Source organism: Ochotona curzoniae, unplaced genomic scaffold (assembly GCF_017591425.1).
Source record: "Ochotona curzoniae isolate NIBS_2020 unplaced genomic scaffold, NIBS_Ocur_1.0 contig_3432, whole genome shotgun sequence".
Taxonomy (NCBI): domain Eukaryota; kingdom Metazoa; phylum Chordata; class Mammalia; order Lagomorpha; family Ochotonidae; genus Ochotona; species Ochotona curzoniae.
Genome location: NW_024465859.1, coordinates 22,059,509 through 22,073,291, shown reverse-complemented (window position 1 = coordinate 22,073,291; position 13,783 = coordinate 22,059,509). Strand labels below are relative to the sequence as shown.

The 13,783-nt window shown below is 47.4% G+C and overlaps 1 protein-coding gene across 3 annotated transcripts in view; it reads left to right on the top strand.

The window, feature by feature from the left end:
• CKAP5 (cytoskeleton associated protein 5) overlaps nt 1–12,938 on the top strand; it is a 104,528-nt gene extending 91,590 nt beyond the window's left edge. For 2 of the 3 annotated variants that reach the window (XM_040980197.1, XM_040980198.1), the window contains exons 36-44: nt 4,123–4,302; nt 5,250–5,437; nt 6,517–6,592; nt 7,254–7,442; nt 7,536–7,673; nt 8,171–8,254; nt 8,336–8,495; nt 11,891–12,042; nt 12,150–12,938. In XM_040980197.1, the coding sequence (XP_040836131.1) occupies nt 4,123–4,302; nt 5,250–5,437; nt 6,517–6,592; nt 7,254–7,442; nt 7,536–7,673; nt 8,171–8,254; nt 8,336–8,495; nt 11,891–12,042; nt 12,150–12,395 (1,413 nt within the window). In that variant the 3' untranslated portion in view covers nt 12,396–12,938. The remainder of the gene's footprint in view (nt 1–4,122; nt 4,303–5,249; nt 5,438–6,516; nt 6,593–7,253; nt 7,443–7,535; nt 7,674–8,170; nt 8,255–8,335; nt 8,496–11,890; nt 12,043–12,149) is intronic. The other variant, XM_040980199.1, reaches the window with a different exon arrangement.
• Nucleotides 12,939–13,783: the final 845 nt, after the last annotated feature.

Below are 13,783 nucleotides of genomic sequence, written 5' to 3'. Positions count from 1 at the left end.
GTTCTGAGGGTGCCAATTTGAGTGGTTCTGAAAGTTCTGAGACATCGTCAGCTTCATTGCACTAGGACTAAAAAAAATCTTTTCAAAGTCTGTTGCTGACCAAGTCCACCTTAGTGCGTCTACAGACCCAGACACTTGCTGTGTAGTTTGGCTAGGAGAGTTGTCCAACCTCTTTTGCTTTCCGTCGTCTGTTGAGGTGCTCTATGTCCTCTGCTGGCCTAGATGAGCTGACTTTCATGTTCTCTGTATGCATCTGCGCATCCTGTCCACTCCATAGGCATCAGCAACTGAGGAGGCTCCATCCTGATACATGCTCTCCAAGGTCAGACTGCATACTTTGAATTTGTGGCCATGGTTTGCTTCCAGTGTCCTAGCTGAGGAAGTCCTCTGAGAAACCCTGTTTAGGGAATCTCCAAGTTGACTCATGTGTGTGCCAGCTAGTTCAGGGTCAGGTTTAGTCTGTCAGCTGTACCAGGCAACACATACCAGTGCATGCAGCTGCCTGGTCACATCTGCCCCCAGCCCTGCCTCTCAAGTGAACTGATGAGTAGTATGGCCTGCCCCTCATGCACACCTACGGGTGCCACAGCCTAGTTGGGATGACTCCTGACAATCTCCTCAGGGCCTAGCCCCTGTTGTTTTGAATGCAGCCATATGCTGTGGCCTAGCTCAGCCTGCCCCATATCCCATCTGATTCTCGTGCACACTGTGGGTGCTGTGGCTAAGCTCAACCCAATATGGCCCACATGTATGCCGGTGGCTGCCACTGCCTTGTCCGGCCTGGCCTGCAACCTGCTCTGTCTCATGCTTACCAGCAAGAGCCACAACCTAACAAAAAAAATACCCACAAGTCCCCTACCAGGCTCATTCGCAGCCCTAGATCTTATCCTTGCCAGGGAGTGCTATGGTCCAGCCTGGCATCACTCATGCCCAGTTATGTTGGCAGAGATATGACTAGGAAGTTGAATAGCCAAGAATTGAACCAATGACAATCATATGGGATGCCAGTGTTGCAGTAGCAGCCTAGTCTGAGACACAAAGTGTGCCACTCAACCTCAATCTTATACAAAATATGTTCCAATATAGACCTGCAGAGAATCTAGGCTACAGTGCTGCAGAGCCCAGGAAACAATCAGAAGACCAAAAATCCTGAGGACAGACTTCTGTCAGTCTGTTGACATCAGTAGATTTGGTTCTCTGAAAAGGGGCAGTTGTAGCTTTTGTGAAACAGGCTGAAGCAAGAGCCTGAACTCCATCCAGGTCTCCCATGAGTAGCAGGGCTCCCAAACAGTTGGGTCATTTTCTGCTTTTTCAGACACATTAGCAGGGAATTGGATTGCAAATGGTGCAATTAGGGTTCCAGCTAGCACTCTTAAGATGCTGGTGTCACAGGCAAGTTTAAGCCACTTGTGACACAGTGGCGCCAAGGCAAAAAGTAAAGATATTGCTCCTAAGTGCTAGAAAAACAGCATTCATACATTAAATGTAAAAGTGGGAATTACAGGGCCTGGTCTGGTAGCTCAAGTTCCTTGCGAGCACCAGGATCCCATCTGGGCCCCGGCTGCTCTACTTTCCATCTAAGTCCCTGCCTGTGGCCTGGGAAAGCAGTAGAGGAAGCATGCATTGGGACCCTATACCCACGTGGGAGACCTGGAAGGAGGTCCTGGCTCCTGGCTTTCAATCAGCTCAGTTTTGGCCATTGCAGCCCTTGGGAAGTGAGTCAGCTAATAGAAGGTTTTTCTGTCTTTCCTCTCTGTAAATCTGCATTTCCAATAAAAATAATTAAATAAAAGTGTAAATTACTCTATCTGGCACTGTGTTAGCATACCATGTAAGTATGCTAGTCTGACTCCCAGCTGCCCCACTTTCCAATCCAATCCACTGAGCTCCGGTGACCAGCCCAGCTCTAATCATTGCAGCCATTCGGGGTGTGAATCCTGGCAGATGGAAAGCCTCTCTCCCCCTTTCTATAACTGCATTTCAGATAAATAAATCATTTTTTTTAAAGATTTATTTTTATTATTTTTTTATTGGAAAGGCAGATATACACAGAGGAGAGACAGAGAGGAAGATCTTCTGTCCGATGATTCACTCCCCAAGTGAGCGCAACGGCGATGCTATGCCGGTCCGAAGCCAGGAGCCTCTTCCGGGTCTCCCACGCGGGTGCAGGGTCCCAAAGCTTTGGGCCGTCCTCGACTGCTCTTCCGGGCCACAGGCAGGGAGCTGTAAGGGAAGCGGGGCTGCCGGGACTAGAACCGGCGCCCATATGGGATCCCAGGTGTGCAAGGCGAGGACCTTAACCACTTGCACCACCGCGCCGGGCCCTATGCATAGTTTCGAATTGTTGTAATACTTACTTTCATGAATTCAAAAATATTATTCAAATGGAAATAATAGTCTTACCCACTTTCCTATAGCCCTTGAACCTTTTTACCCTAATTAACTATGTAAAGATTGTAAAAAATATAATTTTTAAAAATTATTCAACAGATACTATTCATCTGTCAATTTATGTTCAGACCATAAGAACAAAAACTGGGGCTGCGCGTGATAGCATAGTGGTTAAGGTCCTCACCTTGAACACGCCAGCATCCCATATGGGCTTCAGTTCTAATCCCGGCGGCCCCGCTTCCCATTCAGTTCCCTGCTTGTGGCCTGGGAAAGCAGTTGAGGACGGCCCAAAGCCTTGGGACCTGCACCCACGTGGGAAACCTGGAAGAAGCTCCTGACTCCTGCCTTCAGATTGGCCCAACTCCAACTGTTGCAGCTGCTTGGGGAGTGAACCATCGGATGGAAGATCTTCCTCTCTCCTCTCTGTAGATCCGCCTTTCCAATAAAAATAAATGATAAAATTAAAAAAAAAAAAAAGGAGCTAAACTGGGCCATGCTGAAGCCAGGAGATCCACTCAGAGTTCTATTATACATGGCTGGGACCCAAGTACCTGAGCCATGACCTGCTGCTTGGCAGTGCATCAGTAGCAGGAAGCTGGAGCTAGCAAAGGCACTGTGGGATGCTGGGCGGCAGGCCACACACCAGATGCCCTTCCCTTCTGTGAAATCTGTGAACAACCTTTGTATGCAGAGATTTCAAAGGAGTTTTTGCAGCAAAATTAATTTAGTTACAGTTCCCATAAAGTTTAAAGTGACCGTGTATGCTTCTATGAGGTTAATATTTTGGGTAAAAGTGGCAGGGGGTGTGCGCTTTCCTCAAAGGTATGAGGGTTTTTTTTTTTGTTGTTTACTTATTACATCCTTGCTGAAATAACCTATTAAACATTCCCCATTAGATAAAGTCTGTGTGCTTATGTGATGTACATGCATAAAGGGATACATGCAAAGACAGACCATTGGCCGCAGCCACCCCAGGGGACACCATTCACTTTATCATATGTGTAAATCAGGAGTGGGGTTCTCCTTGGAAATCACGTGGTTTGTTCCTCCCAAAACAATAGCAGGTGGGACTCAAAAGTTAATAAATCTATAGCAGGCTCAGGTTTAAGTTGATACATTTAAGTTTCCTGGCTTGCAAATGATATTGTAAATATCCAAGTAGCCTCTCCTTGGCAGAAAATTCCCCACGCCTGATGTAAATGGTACTCTTACTTAGGGTAGCAGCCCTGCTCAAAGCGGGCGGGGGATCACTGAAGATTAACCACAGTTGCCAAAAGGCTGAGAAGTGATTAATTTACTTAATTATAAGTTACTCTTAGCACAGGTGATAGGAGATGCCTATTCTTACCGTTAGTGACAACCAATGTTGATGTGAGTTTTTCTGGATTCAGGTGTTGACTGTTGAGTTCTGACTCAACAGTCTGATCTTTCTGAGTCTTCGCTTTTCATATCTAGTAACTTAGTGTCAGCTTGATCTGAAGAATCTGAAAAACACCCTTTTTTAATATGTTGAACAGTTTAGACATAAGGATTGTTAAACATAAGACTTGTTATTCTCTTGAAAGTTCAATGGCAAGCCTCTTGGATTGGTATAAAAAGTGACCAGCTGTTTTTCAAAGTCAGATACTGGAAATGCTTTGTTGATAACTCTTCTGTGGAGAAGCCCCTTTAATGCATTCCTGTTACAAAATATGAAGCTTGGAAAATACATCTTGGAATTTTTATTACCAGATCGATGAAGTCCTGAGACAGGAAGACAAAGCCGAAGCTATGTCTGGCCATATTGATCAGTTTCTGATAGCCACGTTCATGCAGCTGAGACTCATCTACAACACGCACATGGCAGATGAGAAGTTGGACAAGGATGAGATCATCAAATTGTATAGCTGCATCATTGGCAACATGATTTCGGTAAGGTCACCTCTGAGGAAGAGGGGCACCCCTGCAGTCTCTCTTAGCCCAGCACAATTCTGAAGCCAGAGTCAGTTGCAGGTAGTCCACTGAGTCCAGAATTGGAAGGATTTTACATATGTCCTACAGCAGGCTACCAACTGCTTTGATTTTTTGGGCTTCACTCTGTGTTACCTTATTGTTAGGATATAAAATAGAAGGCTTACAGACTAACTGTAAATCTGCTTACCATTAGTTTCTTTATCAAGCATGGTGAGCCCTATTTGGCTTTTCATAGATAAATGCACTCACATTAAAAAACTTTATAATGGAAGGCAGTGGCCTAACAGGCTAATCTTGAGCTAGAAGCACCAGCATTCCATACGGGCCCCGGTTCATGTCCAGCGCCAGTCCAGCTCTCTGTGTGTGGCCTGGGAACGCAGTGGAGGATGGCCCAGGGCCTTGGACCCCTGCACTCCTGTGAAGATTGCGGAATTTTTTCCCTTAATTCTCAAACAATAATTGGTTTTTGTTTTAAAGATTTATTTTATTTTCCTTGGAAAGTCAGATATATACTGAAAGGAGGAGAAACAGAGAAGAAGATCTTCTGTCTGCTCAAATAATAATGGTTTAAATGTTTCAAGTTTAATCATTACAAAATTTGTTTTGTGGGTTTTATTTTTATTGAAAGGCGGAGGCAGACATGCAGATATTGCATCCACTGGTTGCTCTAAATGCCCCCCACAGCTGAGGCTTGACCAGTGCCCACCTGGGAGCCAGGAACACCACCCAGTTCCTCCATATGTATGTCACTGACCAACCACTTGAGCCATCACCTCTCCTCCCAAGCAGTGGCTTAACCACTGTCCCAGACGCCTGCCCCTGACTATTAGAATGTGTCACCCATGTCTGTGCTTTGCTCTGTGTGTTGAGGTTGCCACCTCCCTAACACAGCTGTGGCTCGGTAGCTATTCCAGATAGAGAGCCTGGCCCGGGAGGCCTCCACGGGGGTGCTCAAAGACCTGATGCACGGCCTCATCACCCTGATGCTCGACTCTCGAATCGAAGACCTAGAGGAAGGACAGCAGGTGATCCGTTCCGTGAACCTCTTGGTGGTGAAGGTTCTGGAGAAGTCAGACCAGACCAACATCCTGAGGTATGTCTGCTCTCTGCAGAACACCTTGGAACAGTCTCCGTCTTCACAGAAAACCACAAAGTCGTTACATGAGTTGTGACCTTAGGTTTGCCTCGAATTTTGATTTCTCATTGTTTTATCTCTGTGTTATCTTTTGTGTTCTTTATGGACAAAAAACGCTCCAGCCTGAGAGCTAAAACTGATAATAAGAGACCAATATCACAGATTTTCTAGAAAAGAATCTTAAAGTTTGTCAGTTACATCTTTCAGTTATGTTTCTTTCTTTCCTACAATGACAATGAAAAATAGGATGGGGCCTGGCGCAATAGCCTAGTAACTAAATCCTTACCTTACATCCACCAGGATCCCATATGGGCACCAATTTGTTTTTTGTTTGTTTGTTTGTTTTTAAGCTTTATTTATTTTTATTACAAAGTCAGATATACAGAGAAGAGGATAGATAGAGAGGAAGATCTCTGTCCACTGATTCACTCCCCCCAGAAAGCGCAATGGCCAGTGCTGAATGCTGTGTTGATCCAGAGCCAGGAGCTTCTTCTGGGTCTCCCATGCGGGTGCAGGGTCCCAAAGCATTGGGCCGTCCTCAACTGCTTTCCCAGGCCACAGGCGGGGAGCTGGAAGGGAAGCGGGGCTGCCGGGATTAGAACCGGTGATGGGCACCAGTTTGTATCCCAGCTGCTCCACTTCCCGTCCAGCTCCCTGCTTGTGGCCTGGGAAAGCAGTAGAGAATGGTCTAAAGCCTTGGGACCCTGCACCCACATGGGAGACCCGGAAGAATCTCCTGGCTCCTAGCTTCAGATCAGCTCAGCTCCATCCATTGCAGCCACGTGGGGACCAAACCAGCAGACAGAAAAATCTTTTCCTTTTGTATCTTCTTCTCTCTGTATGTTTACCTTTCCAGTTTAAAAAAGGAAGGGAAAGAGGGGAGAGGAGGAAGAGATACCACATGATATTTTACAAAGCTTCAAGTGGTGTTCGGTTTTGGCTCCCTGGGCCCTCAGCATTCACATTTACCCTTTCAGTTACACTGGAGTGCAGGTATAAACTAGTAATGCCGCTTGTCCTGGCTTTTGTCTTTGCAGTGCCCTCCTTGTTCTGCTCCAGGACAGCCTGCTAGCAACAGCCAGTTCTCCCAAATTCTCCGAGCTTGTTATGAAGGTGAAGTTGGTGTGATTTGATCTCTTTTTTTTTTTTTTCAGAAATGTTCACACTCTGAGAGAGATATTGAAGCTAAATACACAGACTCAGTTCCATTAAGACGCATCTGGAAAATTGGTCTTGGTTTTTTCCTTCCTCTGGTTTGCAGCCAATGATCAGGCTTGGACAGTTCTTGGCTTCAAACAGTGAGACACACAAACTTTAAAAATTGACCAATTCTGGAATCAGAAGGCAAGGGTTTCAATGATACAGATTCCATTTCTTTGTGGGAAAAAGATACAGATAGACCTATGTCTCTACAAGGGTTTGGTCTCTCTCAAAGACTCAACATGAACATAATATAAAGCCCTAATATATTTTGTCTCCTCACATTAGACTTGACAAAACAATATGAACTACTCTATATTCAGAGAAGCCCAAGACAGAATATTTGCGACATTATGTGGCAGCCCCAGTCATGGGGATGTGGAGATGAGCAGTTAGCTGGATGACATGGCTAACCTGTCAGCCAGGGACATGAAATTTCTTCAAGGTTTAGTCATTGAACTTGAAGGGTCCCTAACTGCCATTTGGAAGTGAGCCCGTAGCTCTTGGGAAGTAAAAAGTGATGAATTATCCTTATTTTTCAGTCACTCCTAAGTTTTATTTCTTTATTCAATAGTGTCTTTGGAGAATGGTTCGACTCCTGCCCGATACCATCAATAGCATCAACCTGGACAGAATTCTTCTGGATATCCACATCTTCATGAAGGTCTTCCCCAAAGAGAAACTAAAGCAATGCAAAAGTGAATTTCCTATAAGGACTTTAAAAACTCTGCTGCATACCTTATGCAAATTGAAAGGACCCAAGGTGAGTGTGAAGCACAGCTGGTCTCCAGGGAGCTTGAGAGAACCTGAAAAAAATGGCTTTGCTACCGTTTGCATCTGTTTGTGTCTGCCTCAGATCCTGGACCACCTAACGATGATTGACAACAAGAATGAGTCTGAGTTAGAGGCCCACCTCTGTCGGATGATGAAGCACAGCATGGACCAGACTGGGAGCAAGGCTGACAAGGAAACAGAAAAAGGAGCATCTCGAATAGTGAGTGACCTGAGTGGAGCGGTGAGGGCATGAGGTTGCACTGCAAGTGATCATGTCTGACGTGTAGGTCACCGGGAGACAATCTGAGGCCCAAGTTGAAGATCCAGGAGTGGGTCTGTCACTGTGGCACAATCATCTTCCCATCCTGAAAGTTTGCGATATGAATTATAAACATGTGCTTTTTGGCCTCTAAGGACAAGCTGTATATACATTTGCCTCAGGCATTGGTGAGCAGAAAAAGCCACTGTGAGCTTTATTTAATAGGAGGAATAGGCCGGTTCCTCCTCCACCAGATGGAGGTAGAACCTGCAGCTGAAGCTTCCGGTCACCAGGGCGCTGGTGTTGCTGCTCTGGGTGCCGAAGGTCAGCGTGTCTGCTGCCCACACAGACAGCACCAGGAAGGTGCAGATGCTGAGGTTTTCCTGTACCTGTCCAGCCATCGGTTCCTAATTAACAACTGTCTTACCAGTCCTTCCTTGTGTCTTTGAACTTTCAAGGACGAAAAATCATCCAAGGCCAAAGTGAATGATTTCCTAGCTGAGATTTTTAAGAAGATTGGCTCTAAAGAGAACACTAAAGAGGTGAGTGTGAAGAGGAAGTCCTCTCCTTTATCCACGGGACCCCTGGCCTCCACCCACACTGTTCTTTCTCTTGTTCACCAGGGCCTAGCAGAGTTATACGAATATAAGAAGAAATACTCAGATGCCGACATTGAACCGTTTCTGAAAAATTCCTCACAGTTCTTCCAGAGCTATGTTGAGAGAGGCCTCCGGGTGATTGAGATGGAGAGGGAGGGCAAAGGCCGGATTCCCACTTCAACAGGTAAGCATCCTTCGGCAACAAAGATCTCTAGTCCTAAATCAGCATATTATAAAGGAAATCCCCGTTGCTCCCCTAAGCCTATCCACTTGCATTCTCTCCAGTTTGATTGATAGCAGCTTCATCCTGCCAACTGCTTGGTCCCAGGAACACCTTGAGGCTGTTCCTAAAGACCGTGTTCAGAATGCACAGCCCTCCCCCACCTGTCCTGCCACCTCTTTTGCCCAGGGCTTCATTTTCTCTCACCTGCACCATCTATAGCCTTTCCCGCCTGTCTGGCCTCTGCCTTCAGCCTTAGCTTCATTTCCACACGTAACACCATTATGCTACTTCAGTGGTTCTTCAGAAACTCTCGCCCACACTCAGCAAAGGCAAAAGCCTCACATGGGTCCCTGAGGTCCTGCGCTGTGTGGCACCAGATGCTCTAGGGGTTTGTCTCCTGTTACCATCTCCAATTGGTATGCCCCCTTAGCCAGCCACCACCCCCTCTATTTCTGGAACACAAAGCCATGTGCCTTGGGTCACAAAACTGGCTGCTGCTTACTTTGAGGAAATTTCCTAAAGTGGCCATGTTGCTCAGCCCACTTTCCTCTTTCAAACCCTGTGCACATAACCATTTCAGTGAGAAGTTATCTAAAATCTCTTACTCCTCTCCCCATTGTAACATCTGTCCCCTCTGTGATACCACACAGTGTGGCACTGATTATATTATTTACTCTGTCTCAGTGTGTGTGCATGTTAATTTAAAATCCACAAAATGGAAGGAGTCCGTTTGCTGGCACATAGCAGGCATTCAGTACTACTTGTTAAATTACATGAGTAAGCGCTTACTCTGAATTTGCCTTAAGGTGTTACTGTCCTCACAGTGACAAGGCCACTGTACAGGAATTATTGCTCGCAAAATGTGGAAACCAAAGGAAGATTTAGGAGGTTTCAGTTGTAGAAAAAAACTGTTAAAACCCTGAAGACCAAAAAGATAGGCCCAGCATCCTAATCGCTATCAGGATGAAGAACTCCCACCTTATCCACTCACCCTGTCCCCTGGAGCTCTCCCCCTGTCCCCTGGAGCTCTCCCCCTGTCCCCTGGAGCTCTCCCCCTGTCCCCTGGAGCTCTCCCCTGTCCCCTGGAGCTCTCTCCCTGTCCCCTGGAGCTCTCCCCCTGTCCCCTGGAGCTCTCCCCCTGTCCCCTGGAGCTCTCACCTGATCCTGTGTTTGTTTTTCCCTGAGTGAATGACATGCACCTACTCTGGCCTGGAAGTGTGTGTAAAGCATGTTCCTTTGTGATGTTCAGGCCTGTGTCCTGTTTTCTCAAGTTTGGATCTTGCTAGGCTGAAATTCAGTTCAGCTGTGTTCTCTTCAACAGCTGGACTTAAATAGCCCTCACCAATACCTTGAATGTAAACAATAATCCACGGATGCAGAAACCATGGTTAGGATGACTGGCAAGAAGCCTCCTTTCCAAGTTTGTGGAGTCTTCTCTTGTAATGGCGAGTTTTGATATTTTGGAATTAATAGCACATTTGCATTATAAGTGTGTGACCTCCAATTGTTCACTTGGCATCATATCTATCCTATTCATATGACTGTTGGCTTTTTAAATTTTTTTTTTAAGATTTATTTATTTTTGGGCCCAGCATGGTGGTAACCAAGCAGCAAAAGTCCTCACCTTGTACATGCTAGGATCCCATTGGGAGTCAGTTCTAATTCCAGCTGCCACCAAAAGCATCCAGCTCACTGATTGTGGCCCGGGAAAGCAGTCAAGGACGACCCAAAGTCTTGGGACCCCACACTTGTGTGAGAGACCTGGAAGAGGCTCCAGGCTTCTTGCTTCAAATCAGCTGAGCTCCAGCCATTGTGGCCACTTGGGGAGTGAATCCCTGGACAGATCTTCCTCTGTTTATCTCTAACTTTTTTATTGGAAAGGCAGATCAGATTTTGGAGAGAACGAAAGGAAGATCTTCTATCCATTGCTTCACTCCGCAAATGACCACAACTGCCAGACCTGAGCCAATCTGAAACCAGGAGCTAAGAGCTTCTTCCGGGTCTACTATGTTGGGGCAAGATCCCAAGGCTTTTGGCCATCCTTCACTGCTTTCCCAGGCTAAAAGCAAGGAGCTAGATGGGAAATGGAGCAGCCGGGACAGGAACTGGCAACCAAATGGGATCCCAGCATTTGCAAAGAGATTTAGCCATTGAGTCATCACCCTTGTCCCTGTTGGCATTTAGTCTTCATTTGTTTTTCACCACTGCAGGGTAGATTCATCTCTAATGAATTCCTTTTTCCTTGTTTTACTTGCCTTTTTCCACAGGGCAATTTTTCCTACCTTATCTTGTGGGCCTATATAATACATTTTCACTGATAACAAATTAAGTATTTCAATTGCCAATGTTCCTTTCCAGAAATTGTTACTTTGGGGCCCCACGCAGTGGCCTAGTGGCTAAAGTTCTCTCCTTAAACATGCTGGGATCCCATATGGGCACCGGTTCTAGTCCTGGCAGCTCCACTTCCCATCCAGCTCCCTGCTTTTGTCCTAGGAAGGCAGTTGAGCACAGCCCAAAGCCTTAGGACCCTGCACTTTTATGGCAGACCTGGAGGAAAAGGGGGAAAAAATTGTTACTTTGCTTAAGTTTTAGTCATCTTTCCTCCCAGAATAGCCATCTTGGTGAAGTAGCTACAGGTGTCAGTCCCTGTTCCCTGTTTAGATATTTTCTGGACACCTCAGCTTCTCCTCCTCCTCGCGGATATCCAGGGCCTTACCCTCCTGTGTCTTTTCTGGGTTTGAGTGCAGACTTTCCCCTTTGTGGTCCCTTTTCAAAGCCTAATCTCCCAAGCTGAGCGTGTCCTGAGGTATTTCGTTCAGGCCAGTCAGCTGCTGGCATACCTCAGTAATGGTGAGGGGTTAGTTCCTGCTCTGGTAAAGTATGTCACCTGAAGGTCTTGCTTCCCCAGAGACCAGAAAGGTGAGGTTCCTTGCCAGTGTTGTGACACAGTGCCAGTATTCTGTATCAGCGTTTCAGTCAAGTTCAACTGCTCCACTTTCAAACTAGCTCCCTGCTGATGCACCTGGGGAACTGCGTAGGCCCTTACCATTTACATAGTGGATTTGGATGGAGTTTCACATTCCTGGCTTCAGCTTGGCCCAGGCCAGCCATGGCAGGAACAAACCAGCAGATAGAAAATGTTGATCAAATTCTTGACTATCTCTTGAAGCTTATAGTATCTTTCAGAGCTCTCTAGATTACCACCAAGGGATTCCTATAGCTTCAGCTTTCAAATTCATTGGCAAATTCAAGCCCAGGAAGCTGTTCATCGTTTCCTTCAGTGGCAGGTGAACCAAGGCAGTTAAGAAGTGGCATGTGTGTGTTTCTGAATGTTCTGTGTGTGTGTTCCTCTCTAGGCATCTCCCCACAGATGGAAGTCACATGCATGCCCGCCCCGACAAGCACAGTGTCCTCTATAGGAAACACAAACGGAGAGGAGGTGGGGCCCTCCGTGTACCTGGAAAGGCTCAAAATCCTCCGGCAGCGCTGTGGCCTGGACAACACCAAGGTATGGCTCTTTTCCTCCTGGGCGCGTCAGGGCGGGCAGTCTGCCTGTGTTGCCGCGGCACTGGCCTTTGACTTGCTCTCAGACAGTGTCCCTTCTTCCCTCAATAGCAAGACGAGCGGCCTCCGCTGAGCTCCTTGCTCTCCAAGCCAGCAACCCCTCCCGTCGCCTCCTCCACAGACATGCTCCACAGCAAGCTCTCGCAGCTCCGGGAGTCACGGGAGCAGCACCAGCACTCGGAGCTCGATTCCAACCAGACTCACTCGTCAGGAAGCCTCACCTCCTCCTCCGCCTCCACCACTAACATTGATGACTTGAAAAAGAGGCTGGAGAGAATAAAGAGCAGTCGCAAATGAAGCCACCCGCTCCCCTGGCACCCTGCAGCTTTAGTTTACTAAACTAGGAGTCCTCATAGCTGGACGTGGCCTACAGGCCCAGCGCGTGCAGACTGTCATGTGTGTGTGTGTGTGTGTGTGTGTGTGTGTGTGTGTGTGTGTGTGTGTGTGTGTGTGTGTGCGCGTGCGTGTGTGTGTGTGTGTCACCCCGAGGAGCTGGGGCGGCCACGCGCAAGCCTCCGCCCGCACTCTGCTTCTCCCTGGCAGCAGCGCCTCGCCAGGGGCCCGCCAAGGGGTTAGTTAGTGTACAGACTTGTAAACAGCTGCTCTCCTCTCAGCCCACTCTAGTGTCCAGAGCCGACGCCTTTCTTTTGTTTCATTTCTAATCGCTCATTTGTAAAATTGTCCTTCCCTTTCCTAGCTTTATTAGAAACTCTACTAGTTTTCCTTTGAGTTTGTGAGCTCTCCCCTCCGTAGTCCCAAGGGGTCACTGTATTCTGTATGAAAGCATGGCATGACACAACTAATTTAAGAGTCTTTTATAAATAAAGTTTGCATTAACTATACCCGTCTCCCAGGAAGCCCCAAGTCTCGGAGCGAAGGGCAGCCGGGGCTCGGCCTGGTGCAGAAGGCGCAGTCCTGCCCTGACACGTGCCACATGCAGCTCCCCGGGGAGCAGGGCATTCACAGCCTTGTGACTTCCTTCCCAGCAAGGGCAGTAGTTCATGCCAAGGGGCTCCTGGTCATCCCCGCTCAGCTGCCCCAGTACACATGTGGATGTGGCCAGGGGTTGGCTGCGTGGTGGCAGTTCACACTGTGCAGCTAGATCTGGCCTCACCCCGCTGGTGGAGTTCGGGGACTGCAGCAGCTTGCTGCAAGGTTATAGTCATCTCCTGTGGTTATGGGGGAGGACCAGAAAGTGAACTGAGAATTCGCCTGTAGGGGCCTAAATTCTGGAGGATCTGCCTCTGGGGTCAGAAAAACTGTAGGATGAAGAGGCTCTGCATTCCCCGGGGACGGGGAGGGAGTGGGAATCAGGCAGTTAGAAGTTCAGAGGGACTTTTCTAGCCCACCTTCTGCTTAACTGGTGTTCAAGAAATGACAGATTATCTTCCATCAAATAAGTCTTCTGTTGTTTGTGGTCATTTTCAGGCATCCCTATGTCATCTGAAGTTAAGGTTGCCTCTCCTGTAATGGGATGCCGGAGTTTCCATTGCTACAGTAAAAGGCGGTTTTAGAAAGAATGGCTGTGCGTGGGTCTGGCACTGTTTGAGGTAGAAAACATGCCCCCTTTTTGAAAGCAGGCTGCAGCTGGTCCAAGCAATCTTAATACCTTTCCTGGGCCCTGATTTAGACTCTGGCCTATGAAGACCCTGCAGGCCCATGCAGTTCCTGTGTAAACCCCAAAG